At 39.9% G+C, this 22,232-nt stretch overlaps 2 protein-coding genes across 3 annotated transcripts; one reads left to right on the top strand and one right to left on the bottom strand.

Moving 5' to 3' along the window:
• Positions 1-985: 985 nt before the first annotated feature.
• On the top strand, positions 986-17,395 carry Mtrf1l (mitochondrial translation release factor 1 like). Of its 2 annotated transcripts, none has more exons than XM_063232919.1 (7): positions 986-1,282; positions 9,737-9,816; positions 10,583-10,766; positions 11,221-11,384; positions 14,926-15,043; positions 16,162-16,298; positions 17,162-17,395. In XM_063232919.1, exons 1-7 carry the CDS (start codon positions 1,024-1,026, stop codon positions 17,360-17,362), a joined length of 1,143 nt encoding a protein of 380 aa, XP_063088989.1. In that variant the 5' UTR covers positions 986-1,023; the 3' UTR covers positions 17,363-17,395. The 2 variants fall into 2 exon arrangements, with proteins under 2 accessions (XP_063088989.1, XP_063088990.1); XM_063232920.1 differs by having other exon boundaries at positions 1,176-1,282; positions 10,608-10,766.
• Positions 5,391-8,959, bottom strand: Akap17a (A-kinase anchoring protein 17A). The gene is made up of 2 exons (XM_063232918.1): positions 8,867-8,959; positions 5,391-7,863 (listed from the first exon to the last, which is right to left on the bottom strand). The coding sequence occupies exon 2, from the start codon at positions 7,845-7,847 to the stop codon at positions 5,961-5,963; it is 1,887 nt and encodes a 628-aa protein (XP_063088988.1). The 5' UTR covers positions 7,848-7,863; positions 8,867-8,959; the 3' UTR covers positions 5,391-5,960.
• Positions 17,396-22,232: the final 4,837 nt, after the last annotated feature.

Below are 22,232 nucleotides of genomic sequence, written 5' to 3'. Positions count from 1 at the left end.
CACTGTTTACTGCAAGCATGTACCAATAAAATTTTAACTATAAAAAGTTTAAAGCACTGGGAAGCCACTGAAGGGCTTTAGGCAGGTGGGGTGGAAGATATAAATTAGAAGCTACTTCAGCAAGTCACCTGTCTTAGCAGTTTAACTCTCCAGAGTGGGTAACTGGCCAAACCACATAGGCAGTGGTCATTTCCAGGTTGAGCAGTTAGTCCTACCACTGTCAGGTTGTTTATTCCTTCCTATCCGTCCCATCAGTGGGCAAGTCTGTGAATAAGTGAAACCCGCAAAGAATTATACCAATAAACTACAGTATTTCTGTAGTTTATCCAAAGTGTTGTGGTTGAGGCGGCACGACAAGTATTAGGCTATTGTGGCAGATTCTTTGTGTTTCTTTTTTTATTTTTATTTAAACCTGATGCTAGGGATCAACTTAAGACTCTCACGCATTCTAGGAGTTCACCTAAATTGGCAGGTGTTCGGAAGGCTTTGCTGTGCCATAGTTTAAAAGATTAACTCAACCTCCTTTAAACAAAAATGAGAATGGATGGGCAGGTGAGAGAAGTTATTTTAAAGCAAGTAGATTCCGCAGATAAGTGCTGTGAAAGATGCTGTAATAAAATCACTGGATGTCTTAGCGAACATTTCAGCAACATGCCATTTTGCCATCCCTGACCAACATGCAGCAGCAAGCGCAGGAAGGCGACTCCGAGGGAGGCTTCGAAGAGATGCCCAAGGCTTCCCGGACGTCCCGCTGACAACCCCACCCCTTCCGCTCGGCCCGCTCGGCCTGCTCGGCCCGCTCAAACCGCTCAACTTTCGGCCTTCACCCACTTTGAGGTTTTCCCACGCTTGGCGGAAGTTATCACCAATGCTTCCGGGAGGCCCTTGAAAAGCGCCACGGGCACACGATTGGGTGTGGCTAATCTCGCTCCTAAATCCATGTACTATCGCGAGACTGACTCTGTCTTAACTTCCGGTCTGCCCCTGCCCCGCCCCCCCGCGCCCTTTCTCTCCCTTCCAGGGATGCGGCTCCGGCCTCTATGGGGTTCTGCGTGTCGTCTGTGGACCCGCAGGGCTCCATGTCAGCCCCACCGGTGTTTCAGCTACAGCAGCCCGCCGCTGGAGGAGCTGTTCATCCGCGGTGGGCCCTTGCGGACTTTTCTCGAGCGCCAGGCAGAGTCAAAAGCCCATTTACAAGTCGGGGGCCCCGAACTCACGGCCGTGGCTAAACTCCTGATTGAGAAGGAGCAGGAGCTGCAGGAGACCGAGCACTTGCTGCACGGTAAGGGCCAAGCCAGGGGAGCAGAGTCTTGACTGTTTGCCCTTTATCCCGCTGGCCAGGTGTCCACACTACTGAGTTTGAAGCTCTTCAGTCAGGTGCAGTAGTTTCTGTTTTGGATCGCAGGTGCGTTTCTGATCTCACCCTTTCTTTTGCGTGCTTGGACTCCCATGCCTAGTTCACCGCCCCATTGAACGGAATTTAAGTTGTTTCTTCATTCCGTCTGGCAGGAGCTGATTTGCTCTGCAAAGACAGATAAGACACAGTCCCTAGTATGGGCTCCAGAAGAACAAAGTTACACCGCGATGTGGAGATCATCTGCAATAGTATGAGGAGCAGTGCTTTCTAAACTCAGAATTTGAAACCTAGGATTATGCATTTTCACTCATTTTCCCAGGTGCTTCCCTGGTTTTCGAATCTGGGTGAAGCTTAAGCTTTTGCTTTACTACAAGAACCCTGAGATGTCCAGCTACTTGCTGATCTGTGGGATGGCAAGGATCCAGAGACGATTGCAGTCTATTCGCGGATACAGAACTAATTATGATACAGCAGATAAATGAGAACAGCTATAATTATAACTAAAAATCTAAGCGAGAAAGAACTTGTTAGGAAAGTTGCAAAAGTGGAAGGACTTACCTTAGAGGAGAAAATAATAGTATAACCTTTATTGATATGTTACCATACTCCAGGCTTTGCTTAGCTTTCTCTACTAACTCATTTGATTTCACATAACAAGCCATAAGATAGATACTGTTAGCCTCATGTGACAGAAGAGGAACCTGAGCGCAGTGAGGCAAAATAACTGCCGTCCATTATAAATAGTATAGAAGAAATGGAGTTGGGATTGGACTCCCAGTCTCTTGCTGTTTATCATCATCACTGTGCTTGTAGTAGCCAAAAGAGAAGTCATTGGTAATGGCAGATGAGGAGCCTCTTTGGAGAGGCACTCAAACACTAAGGAATTTATTTTATGTTGTTCACATAAGGGAGCCACCAGAAACTTTTTAATTAGAAAATGAGTAAATTGCTTTTATCATTTAAGAAGCTTTGATTTTTGGCCGTCAGTCTGGTATTGAGATCGAATAGGCCATAAAAAACAAAAGGCTAGTGTATTACCTAAGTGATTAAAAGTAAAGTGATTTAAGAGAAAAGTAGTGTATCTTGATTGGTTGGTTGGCTTGGGGCTCTTTTGTTGTTGTTTCTGTTGTTTGGGTTGTTTTGTTTTGTTTTGAAACAGGGTTTTACTATGTCTTTTAAATTGGCCTTCAACTTATGGTGTAGCCTAGGCTGGCCTCAAACTCCCAACAGTTCTCCTGCCTCAGCCTTCTTAGTGCCTGGATTACAAGTGTATGTTATCATGCCCAGCTTGTTTTGAGATTTTTTTTGTTTCACAGATTATTAACTGGTATTGAGAATAATGTCTTTTGCGGAAAAGTTAAATTGACTGCATAGTTCGTGCCAGATTTAAAATGCAAGTGGAAGCTGGGCATTATAGCACATACCTGCAGTCCCAGCACTCAGGAGGCTGAGGCAAGAGGATCACCACAGGTTTGAGGCCAGCCTAAATTACATAGCAAGAACTTATCTACAAACAAACAAAAAAGCAAGTTGATTTAAAAGTTCAGTATTTTAAAAATCAAACTAGAAAAGTTGACAGAATGTTAGAAAACTGTGGTTAAAGGAACAAATGTTAGCAAATTTTGAGTTATTACTGTGCCAGACATTACTCGTTACCAAAAAAGTATGGAAGGGCCCTTAAGCTGACAGTTTAGTATTTAAGAAATAAAAACATAAATGAATAAATATTTTAATTTCTATAATAGTGCAGTAAATGCCGGCTTTTGAATGGCTCTTGAACAAGAACCAAAAGTTTGTCAGGTAGTACAAGAGAAAGGCCCACACCTGTAATCCCAACTACTGAAACAAAAAAATGGCAAGTGCAAGGCCACCCTTGGGAGCTCGGTGAGACCTTGCCTCAAATTTAAAATTGAAAGGACTGAAGATGTATTTCAGTGATAAGTGCCTGTGGTTCAATCCCTGGTTGAAGTTCAAGGCAAAGGAGACTACTAAAGATGAAGATACCATATTGGGAAATAGAGTAAGGGAGGGTATAGAACAGAAGATTGTAAGAGAATCTGAAAACAAACCAAAAATGTTAAGAACCTTGCATGATAAAAGAATTTGGATTTGTTTTTATAGAACATAGGAAGTTAAACACAGAAGTGATACCTTTTTAGAGCAATGTTGGCATCACTATTGAGGATAAATTAGAATATTCTCTAGAGACCCTGGTAGCTGAAAAGCCGATAAAGAAACCATTAAAACAGACCAAGCAGTAGGTGGCAGTAAGGCAGAGATAGGACTTGTAGGATTTCTGAGGAGTAACAGGATTACATGGTCCTGAGAAGGATGATAGAGACTTCTAAGAAAAATCTCAAGCTTCTGGCTTCAAGATTAGGTGTGATCCTGTCAACTAAAATGAAAATACAAAATAGATTGAATTTAGGAGAAAAATGAGGTTTACATTAAAATAAACCTACAAGAAGGACATTCAGCTAAAGTCTATTCTGGTCTAGGAGAAAGAAAAAAATCATTACTAATTAAGAGAGAAATTGAGCCTAAGTAATTATAAAACAGATACACCTTATAAAAGTAGATGAAAATGCTTAATGCAGATCCGTAGGAAAACAAATAAGACTAACGAACAGAAATTCATAGTACTTCATTTGAGGTATAGGCAGAAGAGAAAGCTACAAGATCCAGAAAGAGCAAACAGACCGTTGGGACTTCAACTAGTTAAATACAGCTGTAAACACCACTTAAAGTTTCAAGAAGAGATTCTTAGGGCCTGACTTAGAAAAGTTAATACCTTTTCAAAAGTCTATATATTTTACAGTTTTGTCACTAGAAGTTTTAATAAAAATAGTCTTAATGTAATTATAGAATGTAGCAATTGTGCCATCAGTTAACAGAAAAGAAATTAATCAGGCTGGCATTTTATCTTGAAATTTTGGTGGGAAAGGAGAGGGTGAAAACAATTTCTCTAAGGATAGGACTAAAGGACCGCTCTATAATATAGAGACTATGGCTAGGTGCCCAGTGAACACAGATTAATACTGAAAGAGAAACTCAGTGTATAGATTACCCTTTCTTGCTGCACATCCAATAGCCAGAAATCGAATGTGACAATTGAGCTTCTGTAATGGGACTTTGTTTGAATCAAGATACACTAGGAGTATAAAATACACAGATTTCAAACATTTTGATATACAGACTTTTTAAAAATACCTATTACACATTGAAATGATATTTGAGGTATACCGTGTTAAATAAAATGTAGGGTTAAAATTATTTCTAACCTCTTTCCAGTCTCTTTAACCTTGCACAAGATAACATTTTAAAACTGAAAGAAACCTCAGAGTCAACCAACTTGAAACTGCTTTTGCTCTTGATATAATCCAGATTTGAGCATATTGCCTGAGAATGCTTTAGGAGTTGAGCTCGAATTCATTTTTTTCTCTCTCTAACTCAATGTACTGTCCATTTTTTTTCCAAATTTCTTCTGTGCTGTACTCTTTCCAAAACAATTTTATACCTTTCCATCAATGCTTTCCTGTTTTGTTACTGTCATTTTCTCTCCAGACAGTCCTTTCTTTTGCTCAAACCTCCCCCCATAAAAGTTCCCTCAAACTGCTACATTGTAATATTTAATTACCTGATATTTTGGGTTTTTATTCTTCCTTCTGCAAATGTACGAAAAACTAAAATTGTTGTACTGCTGGTGTAAAAGCAAGTGCTTTTAATTTTTTTCCATTAGAAAAGGATTTTATTTCACCATAAAAATACAACCTGGAATAAATATCTCCTAATGGAAATATGTACAGCTATCTTTATCCCTAAGCTTCACTTTTAAGATGTAAACAATTAAAATTTAAATGTGTTGGGAACATTCCAAGTAAAAGTAATTTAGAAAAAAATGACTTCTTATCACATACACAAACCCTTTTTAGAAAAAAAAGCTTTTAATCAAACATTTTATGCTTTAATACTTGAAGTTGAAAAAAGTAAATATTTTAAAGTCAAGGAGCATCAGATCACTCTGCCACTCCCCACAAATGTAGGGCACGTTTGAGTTTCCACTTTCTTTGCAGGACTGAATGTGCCACAGTCAGCCTCTTCTTTTGGCATTCCACCAGTTATTTAAGAATTACAGAAGGGACAGAAAAAAAGAACCAGCCCACCATCGCAAGGCACTGTCTTCACTTGGGCCTTGTGGGTCTGTGGAAGCCCTCACTTCTCACATTCTTCCTCTTCAGCTGCAGGACACGTGACGACTTTGCTGGCCTCTCCTGGTACACGCAAAATCTGCTCTGTACTCTTCATGACTGATCTGCCATTCTTAACATTGTTAGTCTTTGTGGTTTTCCTGCTTAAGACGAGGGGTCAGATTTATCTGATCCGTAGTTTCCAAGGAAAATTAAAACTAGTGACACATCTAGAACTGAGATGCCAGCAGCGACCTTGTGTGCGAGGCTGATGAGAATGAGTTTTCAGTGCCCTGTCTTACTGTGAACTGAGTTTGGGTTCCTGGGACATTGATCACATAAGAACTGGGCTTTAATACAGGTAGGCAAGAGTCACAGGACACGGGGCAGCACCCTTGGGGAAGCCCAGGCCTTCATTACCTGTTCCTGATTCTGTGTTGGTTTCTTGGGGACCGGGAGTTTTCACGGTGGCAGCTGCGCCCTCTGCTTCTTTCCCTGCGGCTGACCCTGTCTTTGCTGTGGGACTTCCTCAGGTCCCGATGGGAGAGCTTCTGGCGCTGCTGCTGCACCTTGCTCTGCAGCCTTGAGCCCTTACAGCTGGTTCTGGCCCAGCTAGTATTTGGTAGGTTCTGCTCCTCAGCTCTCCCGTTGTGTGTGGCCTGCATGTGGCCTTTGCTGGGCTCCCAGTTACTCTTGATCTGCTTCAACCTGCCCTCCTTAGGCACGCTGTGGCCACAAGTGGGGACGCTCTTGGCCTGCTGGTTGTCCTTGGGGATTCTGGGAAGGACCTCTGGGCACCTCTTCTCCAGAGAGTCACTCTCCGCGCCCACACAGAGTGAAGTCTGAGCCTCCTTGTACCCAGCTTTGTTTAATTTGCTGCCTATCAAGTTCCTGGGCGTGCAGTCTGTCTCCATGTGGCACAGGGCCTCCTTGGGGGTTCTGGGGACCATTGGGCTCTGGAGGGGGTGGAGTATGGCTGCACAGGTAATCTGGCTGCCAGAAAATGCAGGCTGCAGGAAATCTCGCTTGGGCTGCTGCAGGTCTTTGCACTGGTCCATGTCTTGGGGCTTCTCGCACAATAGGATGCTCAGCTGCTGCACCTGCATGTGGTGTTCCTCCTCCGCCACCAGCCTCAGCGCCTGCTGCTCCTGTTTCTCCAGCTTTGCAGCCTTGGCTCTGCTCAGCAGCTCCACCAAAAGCCGGATAGACTGGAGGTTCCTTTGTACCAGCAGCAGCTTCCTCTCCTCCAGCTTGATCTTCTGGAGCTTTTTCTGCTCTTCTGCCTGAAGCTTCTCCAGCTGCTTCTGACTTCGCCAGATCTCTCGAGCTCTCTGCTTTTGTGGTCTTCTATGAACTTTCTCTTCCCTCTTCCTCTCTCTCGCCAGTTCTTCCTGCTCCTTCTCTTTCCTTTCCTTCACCCACAGCCTTGCTTCCGCTTCCTTCTGTTTGCGCTTCTGTTCACGCTGCTGCTCCAGCTCTTGAAGCTTCTGTTTCTCCAGTTGCCGTTTTTTAATTGAAGCCTCTCCCAGGTGTTTGGTGGAATCAAAAGAAACTTTGATGTTACAGGCCACAGCCTTGCCATCTTTCCCTTTGTACATTAACTTCATCCCATGCAAGGCTTTCATGGCCTGGAGGAAACCCCCATACTTGCAATACTGTATGTAGGCCTCAAAGGTTAAGTGTCCCCCGAAACCAAACATGTGGAAAGTTCGACTGGTCATCTCCTCTCGATAGGGGTCCAGCATGGGGATGTCCACATTCCTGATCTCTCCAAACTTCTCAAACACCTTGACGAGTACCTCCTGGCTGGGCTTCTCCGAGCCTGATTCCTTCTGAGCAAACCACTTGCAAGGCAGCCCCTCTAAGTGGATGGTGTCTGGCCATTCCCCTGGCAGCATCTCATTCCTTTCCTTTGTATTGACAAAGAAGTCCTGGGTGGGGAAGTCCATCTTGAATTCAGTGGCATGCACCTTCAAGATGTTGGAGAAGCCACTGAGCTTGATGGTCTTGCCGTCCAGGCAGGCTAGGAATGACTTGACCAGGCTCTTGTTCTCTACCTCCCCCTCGAAACGGATGAAGTCCAGGGTGCTCTTGGAGATGCGCAGCGTGGAGAACTGGTGGTTGTGCACCATGTCTTTGAGCCGCTCCATCACCTCCCAGTTGGAGATAGACTTCCCAGGGTGCTGCAGCTGCGGGAGAGCCACGCTGATGGTCATTTTTGTGATGGGTTTCAGGTACAGGCCATAGGAGGGGCAGAGCTCCACCGCATCAGATGTGTCATACACTATGGTAGCCATAGCCATCGCCAGGCTCTTAGGCCTGAAATACGAAATGCAGATGGTCACGGTGAGGCGGAAGAACAAAGAGGCGCCACACCACCCTTACAGAGCTGACAGTCTGTCTCTATCGTTGCAGAAACTGGTCTCTGCCTCCTTAAAGGCCCTCACCGTCTACTGAATTTTCTAATTAGCATAGAAGAGGGGTTGTATGACTGTGTGACTGGGGTCTGGACCAAGACCTGTGCACCCTCAAGGTTACAGGCACTCCCTGGAGCTTGATCTTGAGCTACAGCAGTTCTTCCACCTGCTGGCTACTCCATGCAGATACCAGATAGCCTTGGTACTCTGTTACTGGAGTTGTCCTGCTGTCCCTAGACTCAGATAACCTCCCAGTTCCTCTAGATTTTGATCCTCCAAATGTCCTAGCCTCCAGGGTTCCCCAATATTCCTGGACACTCCAGACCTTTATCTACATGTGGCCCCACATTCTCAACCTGCAGCATTCCCATTCCCTCCCAGGGACCCTAAATTGCTTACACCTCCACAACTCAGAGGGCGCAGTGGTGCAGCCCCCAGGACCCAGTATAACTAGTCAGCTATTCACCAAGCCCTGGCTGCCACATGGGGACCAGATGCTGCCCCCAGAGCTCCTCTACACTGCCCCTTGAACCGCCTTTAGCGCCCTAGTATCCCATATAATCCCTGGTATCCCTGCAGCCTTTTGCCACAGCTCCTAATTTCCAAGTTCTACCCCTCAAATTCCTGCTGTAACCCTTGGTAAAACCATCTCCCAGCCCCCCCAAACCCTTGATCCCCCGTTTGGCCCCAGACCTGCACTGCTGCTAGTCTCTATTATCCCAGCACTCCTGTATGATTTCTGCTAGCACCCCAATATGATACCCAGTTCTACCCCAGCTACCACCGGAGCCCACTGCCATGGCGCTGGAAGTGAACTCAGACCTTTAGTACTTTTACACTCTCCACGCCGCCCCCACATCTAGCCGTACAGCAGCCTGGTACTGCCCCTAGACCAACCCCCATACCTGGTTCCGCCCCCTGAGTCCCACGCAGGGGCAGGACCAGTAAAGAAGAGAGGCAGTTGAGGGCATCCAGGGTGGCGTTCTGAGCTGGGGTTGGTTGGCCTGCGACCCTGCTCTCCCCACCCCCACCCCCACCCCTCGCAGCTCCTCCCCCTTCTGCGTTTGCCCAAAGGTAGATCTTGCACATATGGTAGCGTATGTTCGCAGCATAACTGTTTCTTGATACATGAGTGTACAAGCTGATACTCCTTAAATAAAGTCTTTGCATAATAGCTTAAAAAATTTCTCCTGCAATAAATAATTTTCTATTTTTAAATTCAGTTTTGGTTTACCTAATGGAACGTCTATTTACCTAATGAAAACATCTGTTCCCATTGTGGTCTTTCTGATTAGCTAAATCCATTCATTACTGTTACAGCCTAACTCAGGGAGCCAAAAGTTCATCAATGTATTTCATGAAGGTAAAATTTAAAAAAAAAAAATTAGCTTAGCCTGGCATGGTGGCTCCCGCCTGTAATCCCAGCCCTCGGGAGGCTGAGGTGGGAGGATCGTTGGGAGTTCAAGACCAGCCTGGGCTACAAAGCAAGTTCAAGACCAGCCTGAACTGCATAGCAACACCCCATCTCCAAAAAAAAAAAAAAAAAAAGTTTATCTTTGTTTTCTTATATGCCTTTTTAATTTTAGTTATACTTTCGTCATCAGAAAAGTTTGTTTTAGCTACATGCTCATGAAAACTAAAATGCTATTTAATCGATGGCAATTATTAAAAGGACAAGATCAACATTTTGTTCTTCAACAGGTAGAACTTATTACTTTGAAATCTGTTCACAACTTAACACTTAAGGAAAGTTTAACTGCTGCCTTTCTTTTTAGATAAGAATGAAGATTTAAGGAAACTTGCAGAGAATGAAATAACTCTGTGTCAAAAAGAAATAATCCAGTTAAAGCACCAGGTATGATATTTGTGTAAAAAATGAAGCATTTCTGCCATTTCTTTATGTATTTATCTTTGTGGCTCTAGCACTAGTAGAGTGTCAATCCTAGAGTTCTAAATTTCTCTCCCATATTAAGGAAGCTTCCAAATTCAGATCTGAGTGCTTTTGTTTTTCTTTTTTCCATACTAGTCCTACCTACAATAAGCATTTATTTCTTATTAACTGGAGGACTGATAAAAAGCATGTAAGAACTCTAAGATAAAATTTTAGGTGAATCTTACTTATAATAGAGTTGTAACATTAATACTTCAAGAAGTTTTTCATTTTATGTTTCTAATTGACAATTAGGCAATTGGCAATTAGGTTGCCAGCATTATTAAATTGTTTACTTAGAAGCTGGGAGTGGTGCTACACACCTATAATCCTAGCATTCACGAGTCTGAGGCAGAAGGATCACTGCGAGTTTGTGGCCAGTTTGGTCTACAAAGTGAGTTCAAGGGCAGCCTATACGAAATCCTGTCATAAAAAGATCAAAAAAAATTATTTGCTTAAAGAAGTACTCCCAGAACCACCATCTGTCCAGCTATCCAAGATCCAAGTACCCTCCCTAGTTCTCCAGATTTTGACGCTTCTTAATGCCCCAGTCCCAATATTCCTGGATACTCCAGGCCCCTACATACCTGTGGTCCCCAACAAAACTAGCTCTCTGTGTATCTTTAGGATTTGGTGGGCAAATATTAAATAACTATTTATTATAGGAGAAGTAACATTTTTGTATTTACAGATTATCTTACTTTTGGTTCCCTCAGAAGAAACAGATGACAAGGATTTGATCCTGGAGGTAACTGCAGGAGTTGGAGGTCAAGAGGCAATGTTGTTTACTTCAGAGATGTTTGATATGTATCAGCAATATGCTGCATTTAAAAGATGGCATTTTGAAACCCTGGAATATTTTCCAAGTGAAATAGGTCAGTGAACTGTTCAGTTTTTCTTAGTAAAATGTAGATTTAATTTATTTATTTACTTATATCCTAGGAAAAGAGTTAACAAGACCATGACTAGCTTTAGAACTTTCTTTAAGGAAGCTTAGTTTTGTGTTCATTTACCTAGTAATTTTGAATGTAAACATACCACTTTTGAAATGGCCTGTAAAATCTGATTAGTCATTCAACAGTAACCATGGTGTGACTATGAGTCTTTAAAATTCTTTTAAATGTGTTATTTATTTATGTCAATTATTAGCACCAAAAATGCTTCATGTTTAATAATTATGAAATAGTAAAGAGTAAGACTAAATACAACGACATGCTGTAGGTCTTGAATATGCTTATTTTTTATTATCTATTTCAAAATAGTACATGTAGTCAAGTAGTGATAAATGACAAGAATAATAAAAAGAATTGTATTTTTCTTATTTTCAAGGTGGCCTCAGACATGCTTGTGCCAGCATTAGGGGTTCAGCAGCCTATCAGTATATGAAATTTGAAGGAGGAGTGCACAGAGTACAAAGAGTGCCCAAGACTGAGAAGCAGGGCCGCATCCATACTAGCACGATGACAGTGGCAGTATTACCTCAGCCCACTGAGGTGAGGGATAGTTATCGCCTGGCCTTGGAATCCTGAGCCAGGGATATAGTACCTTACCCCCGACTTGTTTTCAAAGTATGAATTATAAGTTTCTGCTTATTAATTTTGAGAAAATTTTTACTCTATGGTAGAGTTATACGTGTTGCAGTCTAATGTGTGTGTGTGTGTGTGTGTGTGTGTGTGTGTGTGTGTGTGTGTGATGCCTAGATGAGGAGCAGAACAGGTAAGGGAAAAAATAAAACAGTAAATGGCAGTAGCCAGCCCGAGGTGCTACTCATTGTGGTTTAACCACTCTGAGTGTAAAAGCTTTTATGAGAGGATAAGAGACAGAGGTTTGTGTATGATCCAGTTCTTTTAGCAACTTTATGAGACAGTCCTGTAGAGAAGTCAGGAAGACTAAGGGCATGACATCATTCTTACTGCCAGGACTGCAAACAGGTAGGAATAATCAATAGTTATTCATGGAACAGAGCTTTTTAAACGTAGTGCTTCTGATGGTGACACCCAGGACAAAGCATTATCTTACTGTCACCATATTGTGTAGTCACTGAGTCTGTACCCTTGACTTCTTGGCTTTTGCCATGTGCCTTTCCCTCAAAATGTGTGAAATAAATCCTTCCTATATTCAAGTTAGCATTTTTCTCCCTACTAACATCTTCTGGAATGTAGACATATTGTGTATAATCTCATTTTAATTTATGTACACATATTTCTAATAGCTAAATTCTGCTGTTCATGAGGGAAGAAGGAAGTAATTTATAGAGAAGCTCACTTTTTGAGATTTAGGAAGTGTTTGCTTTTGTCCTACACTCTTCCTTTTCTTTATTTTTTATTTTAAAGAGAATAAAACCAAACAAAATAAAACAGAATACAGCCAATCAAAACAAAAGAGTGAACACAATATAAGACTTCAAAACAAAACAGTAGGAAATCAACAGTGGCTACCCAAGTGTCTCTTGATTTCTTCAAAATAGCTGTCCATATCATTAGACATAATAAAATCAAACAAAACAGAATAAAACCAATCATAAAATTAAAAAAAGAGAATGTTACAGGACTTCAAAACCAATAATAGGAAATCAACAATGGCTTCCATAATATATCTTGTTATCTTCAATCTAGCTGCCCATATACATAGTATATGCCAATATACATAGTAAAATCAAACAAAACAATACAGACTAAAACCATACCAACAAAACTATGAAAATGATACAGGAATTCAAAACAAGATAATAGAAAATTAACAGTGGTTGCCACCTTCGCTTTTTAGACATCTCCCCATTACTTTCACAGTATCTGTTGTATACTTTGGATCCCACTAACTCCTTCAGTTTTTTATGCCAGAGAGATAACTCAGTGTTCACCCATATGAGTCCAAACCATTTCACCCATGAGCATGATCTCCAGTTGCATCCATTTACGTACATAAGCCTCAAGATTATCCTTGTTTATAACTGAGTAGCTTCCCATTGTATAAAAAATACCATATCTTATCTATTCTGTGGTTGATGGGCAAGCTTTTTGGCCTCAACTCACCAATAAAAACAGGAAGAGTGGAGCTCTTCTTGACTTGATGGTTTCTGTTGAGAAATCTGCCATGATTCTGATGGGTTTCCCTTTTATAGGTGATCTGTTTCTTTTCTCTTACAGCCTTTAATATTCTGTTTTGCTTTTTGCATGAAGCAATTGTTTTCTCTCCTTTGACTTTCAGTCTATGAATTTCCTTTCAAGTTAAATGTATTTCATGTATACAGCACATTGATGGATCTTGATGGATCCTTGTTTCTTCATCCACTCTCCCTATGTTTCTCTTTATTGGTGAGTTGAGGCTGTCTACATTAATGTTACAAAGAGTATGCATTGGTTCATCTCTGCCATGCTGTCCTCCTGCTGTTGCCCCTCTCCCCACTTTTCCCCTCCATTCAGTCACTTGCCCTATTTGGCATTACTCCTCTGCTGCTGTTCCTGGAACTATGGTCATCTTTATCTCTCTCTACAATATCCTTTAGCACTCTCGGTAGGGTTGGTTTGGTGGTCATGAGTTCCTTCAGTTGTTCTTTATCATGGAAGTATCTTATTTTTCCATCAGTTTTGAAAGATAGTTTTGCAGGGTATATCAATCTGGGTTGGAACTTGTTTTTCTTTCAGGGTTTGAAACACTTTACTCCAAGCTCTTCTTAACTTGATGGTTTGTTGAGAAATCTGCCATGATTCTGATGGGTTTTCCTTTATAGGTGATCTGTTTCTTTTCTCTTCCAGCCTTCAATATTCTGTTTGTGTGCTGCTATTATATGTCTGGGTGAGGATTTATTTTGGTTATGGCTAGTTGGAGTTTTATATTCCTCAGTTATCTATGTCAGGTCCTTTCCCCATTTTGAGAAGTTTTCTGCTATTACTACTGCAAATAGTCTTTTTATGTCATTGTGTTGATCCCTGCTTTTTAACTGACATCCATCACTCTTGAATTATTTTACTTTGCTTCATTGTGCAGTTGTTGGATTATTTCCTGTTTCCTTGTTATTTGTAAGAGATTTTTTTTTCCTTTCATGATCGCTAGCTGCATCTTTAAGGTCTGAAAGTCTATCTTCAGTCTCTTTCAAGCAGTTTTGCAAGCTTTCAATGGAATTTTTAATTTCCTAGATATCACTTTGAATCTGTTTCATGCATTGTAATTCATTCAAGGTTTTCATCATTTTCCTATGCTCTTTTGTATCTTTGTCTTCTTTAGATATGTTCAGCAATTCATTGTTTGTAATTTCTTCTTTTACCTGAGACATTGTTTCTGATCTAATTACTTTTACAGCCTCATGAATTTGTTCCTTTTCTTCAGTTGCTATCCTTTCAGAGATTTTGGGTATGTGACTATCATTTTATTTCATGTCTGTATTTTCCATACTTGTTCTTATGGGCTGGAGATCTGAGATTGTCTTTTATTCCTTCATCTTGACATTTTCCTGGGTTCCTCCCAACAAGCTGGTTGTGGGGATCAAGGTACTTCTCACATTGCCTGCCCCTCTGCAGTGCAGGGGAATGTGCCAGACACCTGAGGCAGCAGTGGGGCATCGAGTGGGCTACTCCAGACCTGTGCATCTGTCCTGAGGCTTCCTGGGTGGCCCTCGGTACGAGTGGCAGGGCTGCTGCTTCTTTTATCCTGTGTGGCTATACTGAGATTCCCCCAATGGTGGCAGGTGTGCAGGGGAGTGTTTGTCTACTTTAGATATGCTCAGGCCACACTGGCTGCCCACAGGAAGCAAGCTTCTCCAATGGTGGCCTGCAGGTGCATTGGGGCGTATTTGGCTATTTCTCCCTGCCTGTGTTGTTACCTGAGGGAAGCAGACATCCCAATGGCCTGTATTATGTTTTGATTCCCTTTTCTTCTGAAAGGAAAAACTAAAAAATAGTAAGCTTCTAAATACTATCAACTCTTTAAGAGTAAATCTTACAAATTCTACATATGTAACAAGTATTTATAGATAAACCTTTATGTATAGTACGTGTAATCTTTTAAAATATCTCAACATTTCTTTCACCTGTGTAGATTAATCTGGTGATTAATCCTAAAGATCTGAGAATTGACACAAAGCGAGCCAGTGGAGCTGGGGGTCAGCATGTGAATACCACAGACAGTGCTGTCCGGATAGTTCATCTCCCAACAGGTACGTACTGATTTCTTGAACATAAAACATTGAAGAAAAGTCCATTTCTGAGGAAATTGACTAATTTTCCATGGATATAGACCCGCAATACCAAAGAAATATATATCACAAAGGATTATTATTAGTCACTTGAAATCTGTAGCTGATACTTTGTAGGACAGTTACAAAGCAGGAAGAATAGAGGTCTGAGCCCAAGGAGTGCCTCACTAGTGACTGAAGAGAGGTATCTGACAGTAGTCCTTCCACGCAGCTTTCCGAAGTATATGTTTAATAATTTTAGAAATGTTTTTTAAATGCTCACAGTGAAGTTATTATTATAGTTCATTAGAAAATACCTTAAATCACGGTTTATTGTCTTTTTCTGAGCACTCTTTTCAGAAAATGACAGCACTGGTCCTCAAACTCAGAAGTATACCTCCAGATAAAATTTGCATGTAATTTGAGGGGTTTCTTTCCTCCATTGAATTTATTCACAGACTTTCAAGCAATCTGATACAGTAATTAGATAAAGACTGTATCTAAGTCTTTTTAAGTCTCCAGTATACTACTATGTAGAGCTAAGCAGTGAGTGTTACTCCAGTGATTTACATGTAAATTATAGGGCTAGCTGACCATGTATATCTAGAATACCAGAATCTCTTTGTGTGACTGATCTCAAACAGGCATAGCTTCCATTAACCAGTTTTTGCTGAACTAATAGTTTCGTTCTTTTAAATATAAGAAAATATTCATATTAAACTTTAAGGTGATGTCTTATTTACTATAGAGTGTACAAACAAGAATACGGAAAAAGTAGATTTTGAACTTCAATATATCTTAGTTTCTTAAGGAGTTATTTCTTTAAAAAATTAAGGGAGGGTATGGAAAGGCAATCTCTATTACATGATCTCTGTTTATTGTTTAGTATGTATGTTTTCCACGTGGAACTACTTTGTGGTACAGCTCAAACTTAAACTTACAATTTTTGAAAAACCTTATAGAGTTTAATATCTTCCCTTTATGTTAAGAGTACTCTCCTCTCCTCATAAAGGAAGAAAAAAGATAAGAAGGAAAAAGAATATTCCTTGATAGTAAATACAGGTTTTTCTATTTTCTTTAATTCTCGTAATAATATTCAGGTATTATTTCTGAATGCCAACAAGAGAGATCTCAACTTAAAAATAGAGAGATGGCTATGAAAAAGTTACGTGCAAGGCTATATAGCATGCATCTAGAGGAAGAAACAAGTAAAAGATACAATGCTAGAAAGATTCAGGTAAGAAGTAACTTAAAAATGCTTCCAAAAGATAAATGTATTTTTGGTTAACTCAGTATTTGTACATCACAGTTGTTTACATATATTTGTCAAAATAAGAAAACGAGTAACTCAAATTGCCTGTTACATAGTAATCTTATACCTCTGCCCTATTTTCTGTATTCAAAGGCATCTTTCTCAGGTTTTGTCAAAGTTAATGAAAAACAGATATTCTGAGTCTCCATTCATTTTTAAACCTTTGAAATTATGGAAGCATGAAAGTTGGAGAGGAACAACTTACTTTCCTTTCTGTTTGACATTTAACTTTGTAATTTACAAGTCATTTTTTTTTTTTTTTTTTTTTGTCTTTTTAGTTTTTATCAGTACCGGGGATCGAACTCACGACTGCCTGCTTGCAAGGCAGGCGCTTATGCCCCTGAGCTAAATCCCCAGCCCTACAAGTCTTTTTAATAACTCCTCAATGTGAGACATTCATCATCTTGTCACTACTCAAAATTATGCTATCTGAGAGATTATGTATGTATATATGTATGTACTATTTGATATTTGCCAGCTTCTATATGTTCATTATCATTGTGTAGTAGACATTTTCAGCCTTTATTTTACAGATAAAGATATTAAAGTTTAAAGTTGAAATAGATTGCCTGATGTCATACAGCATTAAAGTGGCAGACATAGTATTCAAATATTAATATGTCTATATTCTTTTTCTATGTCATCTCCCCATGTTATTTGGGGATTCAACATATTAAAACCTGGTCTTGAATTGTGATGTACATTACAAATCAAGAATTTAATCCTCCAGTAAGCTAAATTTGTAAGCTTAAGCTGACCTGAATCTAACTGCATCTTTTTTTTAATAGGTTGGAACTAAAGGAAGATCAGAGAAAATAAGAACATATAATTTTCCACAGAACCGGGTCACAGATCACAGAATAAACAAATCACTGCATGATCTTGAAACTTTTATGCAAGGAGATTACCTACTAGATGAACTTATACAGTCACTGAAAGACTATGCTTATTATGAATCTGTAGTAGAAATTATTTCCAAAAAAGTTTAAGGTGACTTATTATTAAAAGCCTTTTCTACAACATATGGCTTAGAAAAATTTTAATCAAAGCAAATACCCACCAGTACTTTTTTGAAGAACATAGGTTAACACGAGTGAAAGTAATGTGTATATCCTTAAGACATGGATCATTAGCTCTCTCTCAATGTACTAGTAAAACATTACTGTTGCTATAAATCTTAAACTCTTCTGCATAAGAAGTAGACAATGAATAATTGTAATTTATTTCCTGTAAAACATTTAATTGATCAAAAATTTGGTTTATCTATGAGACATGCTTGGAATATAAAATAGAAGTATGGTAATACATACCACATTGTCAGCATCCAGTCAGGAGTCCAAAATCATATCATTAATTTGACTCAGAACAAAGGAGAATTCTAATACTTCAGACTGAGGAAACATCGAATGAAAGAACACTTTTGCAAATTCCCACCCACTAACCACCGGCCTGTGAGCGGTATGGTTGCAGACCACTCAGTGATGGAAAGCTTCCTGAGTTGGCCTGGGATAGAGCTGGTATACAGGTGGTAGCTCAAGAATTATAAGCAGACATCCTCAGAGTCTCAGCAACTGATAAGCAAGAGACTTTCTGTCAACATATAAATAAAATTTGTTGGATAGTAAGCCTTTCTGTACTATGGTTCTTCAGAGAAGCAGAAAGGATATGTATATGTAGGGAGAAGACTTGGACACTTAGGAAGCTGAGGCAGAAGGATTGCTACACGCTCAGGGCCACCCTGGGCTACAAAATGAGTTCAAGGACAGCCCTTGAATCCTGCTCAAAAAGACTTTAAAAAGAATTTTCTTTCAGTTGGAAGTAGCTTGTCTTGTTCTAATCAGACTACCTGCTGGTTGGATAAAACCACTGATATGGAGAAGGCAATGCACTGATTTAAAGGTCAGTTTTATCCAAAAACTTTCCATGGAAACACCTAGAATAATGTAACCAAAAATGTGGGTATCCTTATTGACCCTTTAGTACCCAATAGTGCCCTGGCAGCTATGCCAAAGAAACAAAAGAAATTGTGTCCTTTCAGTTCCCTCCACCAGCCCTTACTAACAAAGGTTAATATAGTGCTAACTGGCAAAAGAGAAATGTACAGATTGCTGTGCTTTGAATGTGTCCCTTACCAAATTCAGATGTCAGTTTGATAGCATTAAACTCTTCGATTAGCCTATTAGAGTTTTCTCTCATGAATAGGATCAATGGCCTCATGAAAGAGTTTTCTGTGGTATTCAGCTAGCCCTTTTTGAGAACACAGCAAGAAGACCTACCAGACCAGCACTTGAACTGTGAAAAATTGATCTTTTTTTTTTTTTTGTCTTTTTAAGACAGTCTCACTGTGCAGTTCAGGCTGGCCTTGGGCTCACTTTGTAGCCCAGGCTGGTTTCAAATTTGCAATGAGCATCCTGCCTCAGCCTCCCCCGTGCTGAAGTTACAGGTGTGTGCCCCACACCTGGAGGAATTTCTGTTATTTATACATTACTTACTGGGAACTGGGTTGGTGACACACACCTATAATCTCATCACTTGGGAGGCTGAGTTGTGAGACTTATTGCTGTTTAAAAAAGAGATTTTAAAAAACAAATCAATATAGGATTTCAAAACAAAATCATCATGAGTTTGAAGGCAGTCCGAATTACATAGTGAGTCTGTCACAATAAAACAAAAAATTACCTGCTCTTAGGATTGGGTTATAGCAACACAAATGGACCAAGCTCCAATATTGAATGAAAGGTGAATTTTCTGCCGACATACAATTCATTTAACTGGCAAAACACCCGTACTTGTTGCCTAGTTTCAGTCATGTCATATTTGCTAATACTGTGACATTCACCCTTGAATATTTCAGCCCATACTTTCAAAGAATGGCACTGTTCTACTGAAGCATGTATTATCATCACACTTAAAATTCACGTCAAATCCCAAGTGTCTCCAAATACCTAAAAATGCAAGTTTCTCTTAACTGTTCCCTAAACGTGTTAGGGAACTGTTCCCTAAATGTGTAAGCTCACTTCTTCAAACTAAGATCCAATTAAAGATTATGCATGGAATGTAAAGATTTTATCACTTTAAATTTCTCTTAATCTACAACAGCCTTGCCAACCCCCACCCCTTTCCTCATGGCATTGCATTATATTTTCATTTGAGAAGATCAGACAAAGTATGAGTTTATTTAACTGGTTTGTCAGGTCAGTATTTCTTGTATGCTGGAAGTCAAACCTTAAGATTTAGCCAGTTTAAATGTCCTTCCGTTACCTGTGACGTGGCATTGCTGCCACTAAAATATTGATTCAAATGGGCCACATTTGAATGCTAATATGCTCTTACTGGGGTACATGAGGCTTTCTTTAAACATGACAGACGAGACAAGTGAAATCATGTAAATTGGAGGAATGTGGCCTTTAAAATGAACTTTAAAACTCAGTTTCTTGTGTGAGAAAGATTTAAAAGAAACAAGATGTTCCCTCTTCCATGGAACCCTGGTTATACATAACTTTTCTGTGGAGACTGACTCCAGAGAATTGGGCTGCAGGAAAGGAAAGCCTAAGAACATTTGCTTGACACTACAAAGGATCTCATGGTCTTGAGCAACAGAGAATAGTGTCCTTGGTAAAGGAGGACTTTAGGTATCAAAAACACGTGAAATGCTAGAAATGGCAAGAACTTTTTTTTTTCTTTTTGAGACAGGGTCTCATTCTATAATTCAGGCTGGTCTTTAACTCACTATATATCCCAGGCTGGCCTGGAACTTACAGTGATCCTCCTGCCTCAGCTTCCCAAAGGAATTTTCTTAACATAAGGGAAACTAAGATTTATATAATTAGGAGGACTCTGCCAAGCAGATACTACATATTAAATTTATGGCAGTTACTAAGTGAGACATCCTGAGAAAATTGTTACACCATTTCAACTGTATGATTAAAAAAGTTTTTTAGTTTTTTTATTAAGGTAATAGAATGGAACTCAGGACCTTGCACTTACCAGGCAGGCACTGTGCCACTGAGCTCTATCCCTGGCTTCAATATATGATTAAAATATTAAAAGAGCTGGAGATTTAGCTCAGTGGCATAAGTGCTTACCTAGCAAGTGCAAGGTCATGAGTTCGATCCCCAGTACCAAAAAAAAAAAAAAAAAAAAGAATTAGGAGGCATGTATTTAACTCAGAGTTGCCACACTCTCCATATTGGTTAAAATCAACAGTAGCCTTGAGTTCTTATGAACGTATGTATTGTAATAAACTCAAAACAGTATTAGATGTTTCCTCTTTAAGTCAGTATGTATGAATTAAATTTGTTTTATAGCCCTGCTTGTGTTTTCATAGTATTTTATATTGATAATTTATTGTCTCACACGATTGCTTTAAAAGGGATGTATACAAAAACCAAGAAAAGATAGTCTTAAAGCTCTGAATTAAATCAAATACTTTTAATTTGAAGAGAATCTCTCTCATAAGAGGCATTCTGTGTTCTTAACAACTGCTGGATGCAGCTTTCAGTGACCTGTGCAACTCAAGAAAACAGCAGGACTCAACCACATTTTGTGCTTGCTAGTTTATCACTTCTTATATCATTTTGATACAAAAGGTGCAGACCCTTGAGTAATTAAATACTATAATGTATTATTACTTAATTTCCCCTCACTTCTTCTAATAGTAAAGAGAAAAGACTGCAGGCTGAAGTTGATTCTTTAAATGAGTCTGCATAGTTACACAGACCCCCCCCCCCACTTTCCCTTATCTCTTGCCCTCAGGAACAGAAAGTGAAAGAGCTGTACTAATTTTAGTGGAAAAGAACACTGACCAATTTTTAAGTTCCCCCTAATATTTAAATTATTTCTAAAATACAAATTTAAAATACACTTGAGAGGTCAGGGATACAGCTCTGTGGTAAAAGTTCATGCTTAGCATGCTGGAGGCCTTGGACTCAATTGCTGGCACAAGTGAAATGAAATGAAATAAAACTATAAATCAGCAGGTGTACTTATTTATTTAATTTTTGAAACAAAGTCTCCCTCTGGTGTACAGTTCAGGGTGGCCTTTGACTCACTAGATGGTCCAGACTGGCCTCCAACTCACAGAAATCTTCTTGCCTCAGTCTGCAGACTGTTAGGATTACAAGAGTATATTATAAACATGCAGAGCAATGATGATCAAATGTAATTTTGCAAATCCATAAAAAGGGTAAAACTAGAGTAATAGAATTATGCTAGAAGTCAGAACTGTGCTAGAAGTAGAAGCCTAATGAAATCCTAATAATATTTGAAGTTTTTGAGATGGACCTTCTTGGATATTTGCATAAACAACCCATTTATATAACTGTCTTATTAAACATGTATTGTCTCTCCTACCTCCTCTTGCTTATGCTTCATCCGCTGCCTAGAAAACACCCCTGCAGACAGATTTCAGGGTCTAACCTGAAAGGCACCTCCTCTCTTACGCAGAATTGATTGCTTCTTCATTTATATTCCACAGTATGTCCTCCCAAATACATGTGTTGGAAACTTTATCTAGAATGCGGCAGTGTAGAGAAGTGGGACTTTCGGGGAGGTGTTTAGGTTTTGAGGGCTCTGCCCTTTGGAATGATTAATGCTACTATAAAATGGCTTCATGAAAGAGTCTGGCCCTTTTTGCTCTTCTACCTTCTGCTATGTGAGGACATAGAATTCAAGGCACCAACTATGAAGCATAAAGCAGCCTTTACCAGATGTTGGAGTCTAGGTTCTAGAAACTGTGAGATATAAAATTTTATTCTTTTTAAATAACCCAATCTGTGGGGCTTAGCACAAAATGTACTAAGATACTATACTTTCTAAAGAACAATATTTGCTACAAAATGGTAAATTTACTGGTTTATT

This window comes from Cavia porcellus, unplaced genomic scaffold (genome assembly GCF_034190915.1).
Source record: "Cavia porcellus strain 051 isolate PalLab524CR breed Dunkin Hartley unplaced genomic scaffold, mCavPor4.1 scaffold_22, whole genome shotgun sequence".
In the NCBI taxonomy this organism is placed as follows: Eukaryota; Metazoa; Chordata; class Mammalia; order Rodentia; family Caviidae; genus Cavia; species Cavia porcellus.
The sequence above is the reverse complement of the archived record's forward strand: the minus strand, read 5'-3'. Positions and strand labels throughout refer to the sequence as shown.